The sequence below is a fragment of the Cryptomeria japonica genome, chromosome 11 (genome assembly GCF_030272615.1).
Source record: "Cryptomeria japonica chromosome 11, Sugi_1.0, whole genome shotgun sequence".
NCBI lineage: Eukaryota > Viridiplantae > Streptophyta > Pinopsida > Cupressales > Cupressaceae > Cryptomeria > Cryptomeria japonica.
The window spans coordinates 473,501,647-473,515,173 of record NC_081415.1 but is presented as its reverse complement, the minus strand read 5'-3'; the positions used below and the strand labels follow the sequence as shown (position 1 = coordinate 473,515,173).

The window sequence follows — 13,527 nt, the reverse complement described above, 5'->3', positions numbered from 1 at the left end:
TAGCATAAGAGTTTCAATCTGTTATGTCATTGTGGCCTTTCTCTCAGTGGTATCTTGAACTCATAGAAAAATATATCCCACCTCTACCAATGGCCACAAGTCTATAATCACTACTACTAAGTATTTCACCAAGTGGATTGAGACTATTCCTATGACCTATACAACTGGCACATACAAGTTTCTAAATCCAATCCAAACTACATCATATGTTGGTATGGGATCCCTTTGCTTATTTCCACTGATAATGCACGTCAATTTAAGAATCAAGATGTTAGGGAAGTCTGTTCGAAATTCCACACTCAACACCACTTTTCTACTCCATATTATCCACGAAGTAATGGCCAAGCTAAGGCATCCAATAAAATAATTTGCAAGATAGTTAAAAATACTATCAATGACACTCGTCGAGATTGGCATGTGTGTAGTTGAATCCTACCTTGTGGGCATATCCCAATAGCATTCACACTCCTACTGGTGTCACCCCTTATTCCCTAGTCTATGGTGTTGAGGCCATAGTTCCCTTCAAGCTAAAGATCCCTTCATTGAGACTCTCTTTATGAAACTTGATTGATGATAAGAATTATAGAGTATCCATAATTAGTGAGTTAGAGATGTTGGATGAGAAATAACAAGTTGCTTTAGTCCACTTGCATGCATATCAAAATCATCTTGGGTGGAACTATAATAAGAAGGTCAAAGGTTAGCACTTTGACTTTGGAGAACCATTCCTTAAAGAAAACTGTAAGAATCGGAAAGTCAGATAGAATCTAGGAAATTTTGAGCCCAATTGGCTAGGACCCTTCATAGTTAGCATAGCCTATGGGTCTAGGGTATATCAGTTTGCTACATCAAAATGAAAACCATTGTTAGATCCAATGAATATCATGCACCTCCACAAGTATTTCACTTAAAAATTTGATCCTTGAAAAAATGTCAAAAAATAAAAAACTAAAAAATTGAAAAATGATCCTAAGAAAATATCAAAAAAATTGAAAAAGCATATTGAATTTTAAAAACAAAAACAAAAGAGAAAAAGAAAAATAATATTTTCCTTGATAAAAACCTAGCAAATAAGCATCTTGTGCATCAAAAAATTAAAAAGAAATAAAGAGTAGAGATAAATCATTTTCCCTATAGTGAAAACCTAGCAAACAAGTGCTTTGGGTAAGTACCATGGTGAAAACTTGGTAAACACACACAATGTGTAGCAATTCATTTCTTTGCCATCTATATTTTCTCTATTTGCATAACATCCTCACTCATGATTCACTTCATATCCACTTCCGTATTTAATCCCATTGTCCTCTTATAGCCTAAGATTTCTTGATACTTAATGTCATTCCTTTCCAAATCCAGAGTGTTTTTTTTTCTTTTGCTTCTGCTTGGCCATTATATATAGTTTTGAGTTTGATCATGGACAACTACCAAACCATGGTTGATAGATGGAGTCATTCTCAATAGTATATTGAAGGATGAAACATCTACAGAGTCTTAAAAGTATTGAGAAAACCTTAAAAATTATTTTAAAAATCCAGAAAAAATCCCTAAAAAACTATATAAAGTCTTGAAAATAATCTATAAAGTGCATATAGTCATGAAAAAATCTTTAAAACTATAAAATCTCCTTAAAAAGGAACAATAAATTTGTAAAATATCTTGAAAAAAATCCAATCACATTCATAAAATGTCCTGAAGAAATAAAAAAAGAAATTGAATGACCCCAAATACCCTAAAAAGTGGAAAACATTCAAAATCCAAAAATACTCATTTCATCAGTAAATGGTCTCTTGCAAAGACAAACATTTGAGAAAATATAGACATAAAGCACACAAAATGTTCCGCTCCATGAATCACGCAAATATAGACAAACTATCTAATCACGTCAACAATCAAACATATCAAACTTGACATATGAATCAACATTATCAACTTGTCCTTTCTCAATTATCATGTGTCTTATACAAGGCATTGTATACTCAAAACAAGACAACGCCCATCATATATAGGATATTTCATTCCTAAAATCAAATATCATGATTGTCTTGTTTGACATAAATTATCAACTTTGGCAATAAGATTAGAATGACTATTGACTTGCTTGGTCTAGTGAGTCTTATATTTCATGTTGATTTATGTTTGATCATGTTCCTATGATACTCAAGGATGTCCACAAGTGGTGAGAGTGGCCAAGATGGTTGATGGTCTTTTGTTTCTATCTTCTATTTGTGGGATGTTTCCATACCATTCCAGGCCAAGTATGTCTTGGGTATCTATGTGGCACATTCACTTTGTGACTATCACACATACCTCAACCTTAAACATATAATTATTTTAAGATGGATTGGGTATTCCTTGTTTGCAATGTATCTATTTTTCCCAAAGGGATCACATTATCACTCTGGCTTTATATGTCGTGATGTGATAGATCTATTTGTCATATTAAATAAACCTCTCAAGGTAAAAGTGCACTTCTGGAAGCAAGGCTTCATCATTAATAATTGTTCCCCATCTAATTTTTTCTTATTACAAACCATTTTATCTTTCATCTAAAATTCTTCTCTTCTTTTGAGAGATCATTTGTTTATTTCATACATAAACAATCTCTCAAGGGGCATCCTATCTCCGTTCATCAATCTATTGGGACATGATTTCTTTAATTTTTTTTGAAATAATGCTCTGAATCGCATTGTCTTGAAAATAGGGGGAAAATATAGACACTAAAAAATGGTTCAACATTTTCTTTAAAATAATTCTCTGAATCCCATTGTCTTTCTGTCGTGCATTTGGTCTTCACAATTTTTTGATCTTGTGTCTTTCTTATATCCTCTAATTTAATCATTTCCTATCAATTTCTCACCATTTTGACCTAAATCAAGCTTCTTGATTGTTGCAAGTTGTGTGCCCTTGTCTCTTTGGGTTGTGCATCAGAAGCAACGGGTTTGCAATATAGCTTAACCACCTCTCATGCATTCTATATGTCACGTGGTTGTATCAAGCATTAACAGGTCGATCTTTTGGTGCAACAACAACCATGTTTCCAACAAAGTGGTATCAGAGCTTTCTCATGGGTTCAAACCCCTCACTTGTGCTAGGGGGATTATTGCAAGGTGTGCACCCTTGGTCTCCTTGTGTTGTGCAGCATAAGCAATGGGTTTGCGACATGGCTTAACTGCCTCTAGTGGATTCTATGTGTCATGCAATTGTATCAGGCATTAACAGATCAATCTTTTGGTGCTAAAGCAACCATGTTTCCAACATTGATGTCTTGATTAAGCAACTTTCTCAATTACTCAATTTAACATCAATTTGTATCACTTTATTCCAATTTTTTGTTTATTGATATCAATTTGTCTAAACTCCTATCATCTAATTCAAATTTGTCTATCCCAGAGATATAAAATTGTTCCCATTTCAATTCTACAGTATCAATTTATCCCAAAACCTATCCTAATGACATCAATTTATCCCAAAACATGTCCTACAACATCATTTTATCTAAATTTCATGTCATTTGGTATTAATTCGGCTCCATTTTGGTTCTATGTCATCAATTTGACCTTATCTCTAACTTTTGATGTCAGTTTGACCCATTCTCTCATAGGGTTAATTTATTAAGCCTCTTTCATGCTAACATATCCCTCTTTGATAAATAAATATTATAATTTATTTATCCTATTTTCCCTTGTTCACAATATAATGAAATATTTAATTGGTTAATTATGAGGTATGAATGAGTTAATAAATTAATATTTATTCATTTTCCCACTCCATTTCTAACTTCACTTCCAACTCCCCTTATCTCTTCCACTTTCCCTAATTTGCATCACTTAACTCCTCTTACCTTCTATTTTTCTCTCCACTTGCAAATGACATGTATTTTCATTTTTATTCCACTTAACGCAACCTCTCCTTCCATCTTGTTTGTTGATCGAATTCGATCTCATATGTCTATTTGGTCCTCAAATGCTATAAATTGAGCTCATTTTCAATAACCACATTTTCAAGTATCCTCATGATCATGTAGTAAAATCAACTTGCTTATCACATATTTTCACTCAACCTATTGAGAGCTACACACCATTAGAGGAGAAAGAAATAAAAATGAAGCCATGTCAAAGGAATATTTTTTGGTGAAATCACTTTGAACTTGTGTTATTTTCATTTTTTTTTGGCATCTGTGTTGGTTTGATTAGGTTATTATGCATGTTGTTTAGCTTTCATGGTTAGCTTATGAATTTCATGCTTTGTTTCTAACTAATTTTCTAGTCGACAAGTCTATGTTCAAATTTCCCTAAACTAAAAGGGCTTGTATAGACTATAAATGCCAAAATACAAAGACATACAATGGATGGTGAAACTTGGGAATAAAATAGGCATCGTAAAATCTCAAGTTCAAGTAGACCACATTATCTTCTCACATAGTCTTGAGATTAAAGGTTAGAAGTCAATGTACAAGTGCTCGTATAGAAAAAATATAGTTACCCACCCCCAATAAAAAGAAGATTAGCAAAGGAATAACAAACCAAGGATTGTTTGTGAGATAGTGACCAGCTCTATGGCACATAGGTCTTTAGATTAAAACATGATTGAGTGGCATAAGGAAACTTACTTGATAATTATATCATAGTATTACAAAAATCAATAGCACAACATAGAAACATTAAGGTTTTGACATCATCCGAAGAACATGAGAACACTTTCATGTAGGACAAATCAAACAACTAAGAACAAATTGGAGCAGCCTAAAAATAAGGTGGAAAGGTAGGTCCACATATGTTGTTCAACTAGAAAGAGTAAATATTTGAGCCTAGATTTAAGATGAAATTAGAACATGAGTATTTCTAGAAGATAAAATAAGGGAACTACATGGGCATAAGAACATGGTTTACACATATTTCCATGACATAAAAAAATGAAACATGAGACAAATGATATATAAAAAGCTAGAGTTTTAAGAACAAGGGAATGATGATTTTACTAAGTCCTATCAAAATATATCCTAGATTGATTTTCAATCATGGGTATGACAAAGCACAAAATAAACCAAATGTAACAATGTAAAATTGGATGATTAAAAAGTGGTTGACATCAAATAAATTTAAATATTAGTTTATTATGAAAATAATTGGATTACATAGATATTAGTGTCTTAAACCTTTTTATGAGGATCAATTAAGCCACCACAAGTATGAAGAACTAGTTCATCAAAGATACCTAAAGAATAAATACAATTCAATTGTACCTCCAAGAGATTTGAAGCTTTATAGATGGTGTAATCATGGAACATAGCTTTATCTTCATCAATTGAGCTCTTCCAATTGAAATAGAACTTTTAAAAAGATAAATATTTAAATCCACAATTACAAGAGTCACTTAATCAAATATACAACAACAAATCAAATCCAAAATGATAAATAAAAATACAAATAAAAAATCAATAATAAGAAAAACTAAAAGATAAAATGTCTTGAAAGAATTTGCACAAGATTATGTCATCGAAGAAAATGATGATGCGTCAAGTTCGATTTCACATGACTTTTACAAAGAGAATTTAGTGGGAGAAAAAAAAATCTTCTCACTTTTTAATACCTAATTTTGTACAAATCGATCCTTAAACCTCCTTCTAGATTACTAAATCTACTGCATAGAATCGTTTTCACTGGAGTGAAATTGAGAGGCAGACATAAAAAATCAATAATACCTTATTCAATTCAATATGGAAGAATGGCTTATTCTCTGCACACGGCATTTGACTTTGCCGATTGTCTGCTCAATGATGTCGCCCACTATTACTTTGAATTCAACTCCGTGTAATTCTGTGAATAAGATTGAAGGAATGCCTCTGAATCCCTCACTTATTTATGCAAAACCTCGTACCACTATCCAAATCAATGAAAAAGAAGGCATAATGTGGCTGAGCTTGAGCATGAGGACTCTTCTGATTGTATGTGTCTGCATGACCATTCTCTACAACTCAATCTCTGCAGGTAATTACTCACGTCTCACTTGTATTCTTTCAAATCTAAAAATATTTTCTACAGGCAACAGACGGCATAGTTATAAATATCGTCTGAAATGGTGTTTTATCGTTGGATATTGATTTATAGCAAAACCGATTGTTAACTTTTGCAGATTGTAAGAAAGCAGCAGTGAGCAATGCTCTTATACGAGACAACAATTTGGCCGAGGAAGAGGAAGGGGAGATTTATTTGGTATTGATTTATCAATCTCGTTTTCTTAATAATAAAATAGGAGTGAACAATGGAATGATGGGAAACAATTTGCCTCCCGCAGAAGAAGTAGCAAGTTTAATGCAGCAAAACAATATTGGGAAATTGAAGATTTTCAATGCAGAGCCTGTTGTACTAAAGGCATTTGCTAATTCTGGCATCGAAATTATTGTGGGTATCACTAACGATGAATTGCAGAACATCTCCTCCAACCAAGAAGCCGCAGATAAGTGGGTCAATGACAATATTCTGGCGTACCCAGTCACCAATATAAAATACATTTGTTTGGGCCACAAGGCTCTGAAAAAGGCTGCTTTTGGATCGTATGTTCTTCCCGCCATGAATAACATACAACATGCTGTTGAGAAGGCCAATCTGCAGGATAAAATCAAGGTCTCCGCCACTAATGGCAAGGGAGTGATACCTTTTTCATTCTTGCCATCGAAGGGAGCTTTCAGCGATAGTGTGAAGGACAAGATGCGCTCTTTTCTGCAATTTCTTGAAGATCACGGATCCCCTTACATGGCCAATTTATATCCCTATTCCGCGTACCTTGAAAACTCTAATGTTAGTTTAGATTATGCTTTGTTCAATACCACAAATCCAGTTGTAGTAGACGGAGATAGGAAATACACCAACTTATTTGACGCCATGGTGGATACCATCTATTCCGCCATGGAAGCCCTGGGATTTAGCAATATACCAGTTATGGTTACTGAAACTGGATGGCCATCTTATGGAACTGGAGAAAATGTTAATGTCGCTACCATTGAAAATGCCCAGACGTACAACAATAATTTGATCAAACATGTGTTGTCTAATGCAGGGACGCCTAAGAGACCTGGAAAGAGCATGGAGGTTCTCATCTTTGGTCTTTTTAACGAGAATATGCAAGAAGGGGATGAGACAGAGCGTCACTTTGGGCTTTTCTACCCGAATAAAACGCTTGTTTACCCTGTAAATTTTTCTCCATAAATATCTATCTGTGGTGTCCACTACATCAGATATAAAAGTAAAAGAAAGATGCATAGGTGGTTCAGTAATGTATTCAGTGTGCCTGCTAATTATTTAATGGTCGATGTAGAGTGTTGGATCCACTAGTCATCCCGCGTAGCTCAAATGGCAGTCAATATAAAAATGTCAAATGGTTAAATTGTCTTCGCTTTGAATGAATGAAGGTATTTCATAGCTTCATAGGTCAAATGGGACGCACCACATAATCGACCACATCTGTTAAATTATATTTTTTTAAATGAAGGTTTTCTATTTTGTGATTTGGATGGTCAACCTTGACTTTTACTTTCATGGTGTCTCTTTTAATTTATTTATTTTTTAAAATTTGTTGAATGTATCATTTTATATTGTAAAGGAAACTAATGAACTCAGTAAAATTTAATGAAAAGTAAGCTTTTCTTCACCTATAATCTTAAGTCAATTTAAATTAGATAAAATTATGGGTGTGATAATTTAAAATCAAATATTATTTATTTTTAAAAATAATATTAACAAGGATTTTTGAATTTGATTGTCTTGATTTTTGAAATGAAATCTCTAAAATTATATGCATCATATTTTTGTTTTTGATGCATGAGAAGACATTATTATTGATTAAAAATTACACATTACAAGAAGCCAATAACGAAAACAATAATATTGAATAACTCTTAGACCCAAATTTACAGAGACCTTCATTGAGAATTTGCCTTTAAATGGAACACTCCCACATATGAATCTATTAACTCCCCATTAAGCCTTTTAAGACCAAACTTTGTGGCTCCTAACCATCATTAGGGGTCATCATCCATACCTACCCACCCACCATTAACTTGACCAACCTAGAAAGATGCCATTCTAAATCAAATTTTAATCACGATCCAACCATAACTAGATTGCACTGATCTCTTTAAGATATCTCTCTCTCCTTTTAAAGAACAAGCCTTATCTTTGATTCTTAGCTCTACCCACATATAATGGCATTGTAAAGCAATGTAAGTTCCACCATGAAATGAGATAATTAAAAGGAATCCTTCAAATAAGGCTACGTGCAAACATCTACCCCATTTCCTGCAAGATTGGCAAGGTTGTCTACCTCACCATTTTCTTTCCTATAAACATGATTTGCTATGAAAAGTTCAAATGTTTGTAAAACTTCGAACACGTCTTCCAAAAGAGCACTGAGCTTCTCATTTTGTGTGGTTCCTTTTCTCATCACATTATGAAAATAGTTGAGCCTCTCTTTGCAATCACCCTTTTAACTTATACTATCCAATTCGGGGCTCCTACCATCTAGCTTCCTCCTTTGACTTCAAGGAATCAACTCCACTAGGCCCTGTCACTAGGTGACTCCTCAACCCATGCCATTGTTTCTTCATGCAAGTATCCCATTCCTTGAAAGACGACCACCCTTGGTTTTTCTCACCAATTTTTCTATTGGCTACCTCTACCATTGATGCCTCTACCTTATTTAAGAAGGAAGCCAAGCTTGTTTCTTTATCCTATTCAATATTATTCTTTTCCTTTCCTTTCAAATTTCCCACATCGAAATAGAGGGACTGATAATCCAAAGGCAAGAAAAGGTTGTTAACATCTTCAATTTTGGTCAATATTTGAATAAATTGATAATAGCATTTAGAAGTGCACTTATCCATCTTAGTTTATCATAAACCCATTTCCAATAAGCTTGTGCAAAAGGACACCCCATTAAGAGATGATCCACATAATCTTTCATGATCTTGCATAAACCACATCTAGAAGGACTAATATATCATTTTTTTTTTAACATTTCTACTATCAGTGTCATTTTTTGAAGAGAAGCCTAAGTGCCTACTTAGGGCAAGTAGTGCTTGTGCCAGCATAAACTAACTGAAATTTGAGATTCTTCCCTAGTTAGCTCACCTTCCAAAAATATATACCCTTCCCTTGGTGAATATTTCCTAGAGTTTGATCCATTCCATAAGATAGTATCATTTCCATCCTTGATAACCATTATTCCTTCATTAATAAGGGTTTCCTTTAACATAGATAAATCCTCCCTAAGTAGCTCCAAGAAATCCATCTCCTTCCAAGACCAAATTCTCACACAATCTTTAATTCCCACCTATACATAATTCCTCTTATGAAAATCCCATATTTGTTTGAGTGATTCCTTCAGAGCAATCATCTCCAAAGTTTTATCTAAACCAACAAATCCACCTCATGAATCCTCCTAGAATAAGGTTGAGTGATCATCATGGATATCCCATGTGAGATAATCTATAACTTGTGGTCTCAAGTCTTTTAAGAAGTTCCAAGTTTTGGAACCTTGTGGTAGATTGGGGTAGTAATAATGGTTCAATTTTCATATCCTCCAAATATTTATGTTGTAGAATATTAGCCCATTTGAGATGTGATTCCTTAAACATTCTCTAGACAATTTTAGCTCCTAGAGCCTTATTTTGGAGTTTTCACCTTCTAATCCCAACCCCTCCAAACTCCTTAGACTAGAAAACCATCTCCCACGAAATTAGTTCTAATTTTTCATTGTTTGAATTTTCCTAATAGAAAGAATTCCTCATTTCTTGATTTATCTTTTGATTGGATTCAACAAAAATAAAGAAACAAGACATTAAATATATCGATATAGCTAAAATAACCTCCTTTAACATCTCTATTCTCCTTTTCCAATATAGCCACCATCCTCTCCATGAAGCTACTCAATTAGAAATTCTTTCAAAAATTGACTCACATAGCTCATTCATTCTAATACCTTTGTCTAATGGCATCCCAAGCTATGTGCATGGTAGTTGTCCCTTCTTGAAACCCAACAACATAATAATTTTTTTCTCCTTACTTTCTAAAGTGAAAAGGAATAATATTGTGTATTTGTTTGTTCCCACTTCCTATCCTAAAGCCTTTGAATACAAGTTTAGAATTTCTTTAGTATGCCTTGCTTCTTGCCTCTTGGTTTTCCCAAAGAGTAAAGTGTCATCAACAAATTGTTGATGTGGCATGGGTGGTAAGTTGCTAGTAACCTTGATGCATTCAATTCTACCCCTTGACACTACTTTGTTGAAGGATCTACCCAAATCCTTTGCTATGATAATAAACAAGAAAAGAGAAAGTAGATCCTCCTATCCAATACCTATCAAAAGATCAAAGAACTGTTTGGAGACCCATTTATCAAGATTGGGTATCAAGGGCTTGCTCTCTAGTTAAAAATACAATCAAGACAAGTTCTACAGAAGCCAATAAATTCCATAAATTTCAAGAGCAATCTCCAATCCACCTAATCATAAGCCCTTTTTATGTCTAATTTTATCAGCATTCCTAGAGTTCTTGATTTTTGGATAGAATGTAAGACTTTATTTGTAATGATGACCCCATCTAAAATTGATCTACCAAACAAAAACCTAGTTTTTTGCTCTGAAATAATATTGAGTGGGATCTTTTAAGTCTATTTGCTATAGTTTTTGCTAGTATACTCTAGCTAATTGATCCTAGTAAATCTATACTTCAGGCCCTCCTAAGCACCATATCTGTTGATGTGGATGTGAAATTCACCTCAACTTAATAGATTCTCACCTAAAGGTGAGTCTAGTTTCTTGGAAGATTAAAAGAAAGATTAATCTCAAGGCTTCGTACATCAGTTATTGACCTTGCGATATTCACTCAGGGTTCACATATCAACTGTTTTCACAAAGGGCTTCCTATTGTTTTACTAGAACTCATCCAACCTCATATATTCAGATGTATTCTCTCAGGCTTATTCAAATCACTTTATCTCTTAGTAAACAGAAAGAAAGAAACAATGCTAAAGTAAAAAAAATTCCTACTTATTTCCAATTTTACAATTAAATGCTTTCTTGAAACAACTAAAATTCAGAAGATATAGATTTTACAAGCAACCAAAATAAATTCATAATTATTTGCAAAACTGTGCATGCTAATGGCTTTGTCTAATAGCTTTGGCCTTTTGATTTTATAGCTTGTCCTTTCATCGTTATCTTTTGTTGTATGGTTGTGGGTTGGTTGTTGGTGTGATATTTTGCCAAGATCAAGGGCACAATGAAAAGTATAAAAGAGAGACAAAAGAATGACAAGAATAAACTATATTCTCATCAATATGCAAATGATCAACTGGATTCACACAATCATGACTTGTGGCTCAATGAGAAACAAGGCTAGGTAAGAAATACTAGGGGTAGGTAGGAGAAATAATATAATATTCCACAAGAGGTGGATGACCCATCGAATGTGGAGTGTAATAGCAAAATAAGACCACAAAAGGTGGAATTTCTCCTACAAGCTATATCCCTATGTGCACACTTCCCTAAGTGTCTCAAATCCAAACTACGAAGAGATGCATTATCCTAAGTTAACTTGAGTAAAGTGTACTAATATCCATAATGAATATTTATTTACACCAACAACCCCCCTTAAGTGTGACTTAGGGGAATGAAGACTCAAGTCAACAATGCAAGATGGGTCCTGGATACTAGGCCATGATAGGTACCCATGTACAAAATGAAAATGCAAGCAAAACTATGCAATGCAATCTCTCACAAATGAAGAAAGGGAGAAAAATTAGTGGGAAAAAACTCACCCCAAAAGAGAGATGAATGTAAAAAAGACTCTCAAAGAATAACGACAAAACCTCAAAGAGGAAAAAGTCCCCCCCATAATAGAGGAAGGAGAAGTCAGCTGACCCCCCCTAATGAGACATCTCGCACCCCCAAGAGAGCTCGCAACTGCTAGAACTTACTCTCGGTGAAAGGTTTCATGAATATGTCTACAACCTGCTCTGCTATAGGACAATACTACAAGCCAATGGCATGCTCCTAAATTAGCTCTCGGATATAATGCATATGGATCTCGATTTGTTTGGTCCACTAGTGCTAGACTGGGTTCTTCAAGATTGCAATGGCACTCTGATTGTCGCAATGTAGAACTCTCGATCGTGGAGTGGTGCACCCAAATTTTGTGAGAATCCGCTGAAGCCAAATGGTCTCAATTGCTGCGTTAATAGCTCCTCGATACTCAGCCTCAGTTGAAGAGAGAGAAATAACATCCTACTTCTTTCTCTGCTAACAAATGGGGCCCGAACCAAGGTGGAAACTATAACCTGAAGTAGACTTATGATCATCAAGATCACCAGCCCAATCGAAGTCTGTGTAACCAACCAAGCAAAATCCTGTGCCTGCTGCACAGTGAATCCCATAGTGATGTGTACCCCGGATGTAATGAAGGATGTGTTTGGTGACTTTCCAATGAAGCTCATGTGGTTCTTGCATGAAGCAGGAAACCATGCCAACTACAAATGAAATATCAGGGCGTGTGTGAGTCAAGTAAATGAGACTACCCACAAGCTGATGATACAATGTGGCATCAACTGGTGGAGAAGAACACTGAGCCTCAAGCTTGACTCCTGAAAGAAAGGGAGTCGGGGTAGGCTTACAATCAACCATATGAAAGTGCACAAGTAGATCAAGAGCATACTTGGGTTGTGATAGTGTAATCTAGGAAGGTGACTGTGAAATCTCTATCCTGAGAAAATAGTGCAAAAGACCCAAGTCAGAAATAGAAAATCTGTCATGCAAAGCAGATTTGACCCTGCTAATGATAGATGTAGTGCTCCCTGTAATGATCAAATCGTCAACATAGAGTACAAGTATCAAGTGAGAGTCATCCCGATGCAAAATGTAGACATTCAAATTAGAATGACACCTGGTGAACCCTGCTGAGAGAACAAAGGAATCCATCTTGGCGTACCAAGCCCTGAGGGCCTGCTTGAGGCCATAGATAGATTTCCTTAGTCTGCAAACCAAGGAAATATCCTGGATGAAACCCTATGGTTGTTCCATATATATCTCCTCATCAAGATCACCATGAAGAAAAGAACTCTTCACATCCATCTGATGTATAGCCCAACCATGAGCTGTAGCAATAGCAAGTGTCAAGTGAATGGAGGTCATCTTGGCTACGAGCACAAAGGTCTCAGTATAGTCAACACCTAGAACCTGAGAGAAACCTTTCGCAACAAGCTGAGCCTTATACTTATCCACACTACCATCGTTTGCAAAATTGGTCTGATAGATCCACTTACATCAAATCATCTTTCTCCCCTTAGGGAGATGGACTAAATCCCATGTGTTGTTCTTCATCAAGGAACTATACTCTTCCTCGATAGCTTGGTCCCACTCAGGAACCCCTGATGCTTCCCGAAATGTTTGTGGATCAGAAGTGGTAGCAACGAATGCATGTGGAAGATCCTGATGTTGTGATCATGTCCTCCGTGTATCTGAAGGATCCCCAACAAGAG

General features: G+C 35.1%; 1 protein-coding gene across 1 annotated transcript; it reads left to right on the top strand.

Annotated features, from left to right (window-relative positions):
• Positions 1-5,716: 5,716 nt before the first annotated feature.
• On the top strand, positions 5,717-7,205 carry LOC131045979 (glucan endo-1,3-beta-glucosidase-like). Its single transcript, XM_057979611.2, has 2 exons — positions 5,717-5,987; positions 6,133-7,205. The coding sequence occupies exons 1-2, from the start codon at positions 5,717-5,719 to the stop codon at positions 7,203-7,205; spliced, it is 1,344 nt and encodes a 447-aa protein (XP_057835594.2).
• The last annotated feature ends 6,322 nt before the right edge of the window (positions 7,206-13,527 follow it).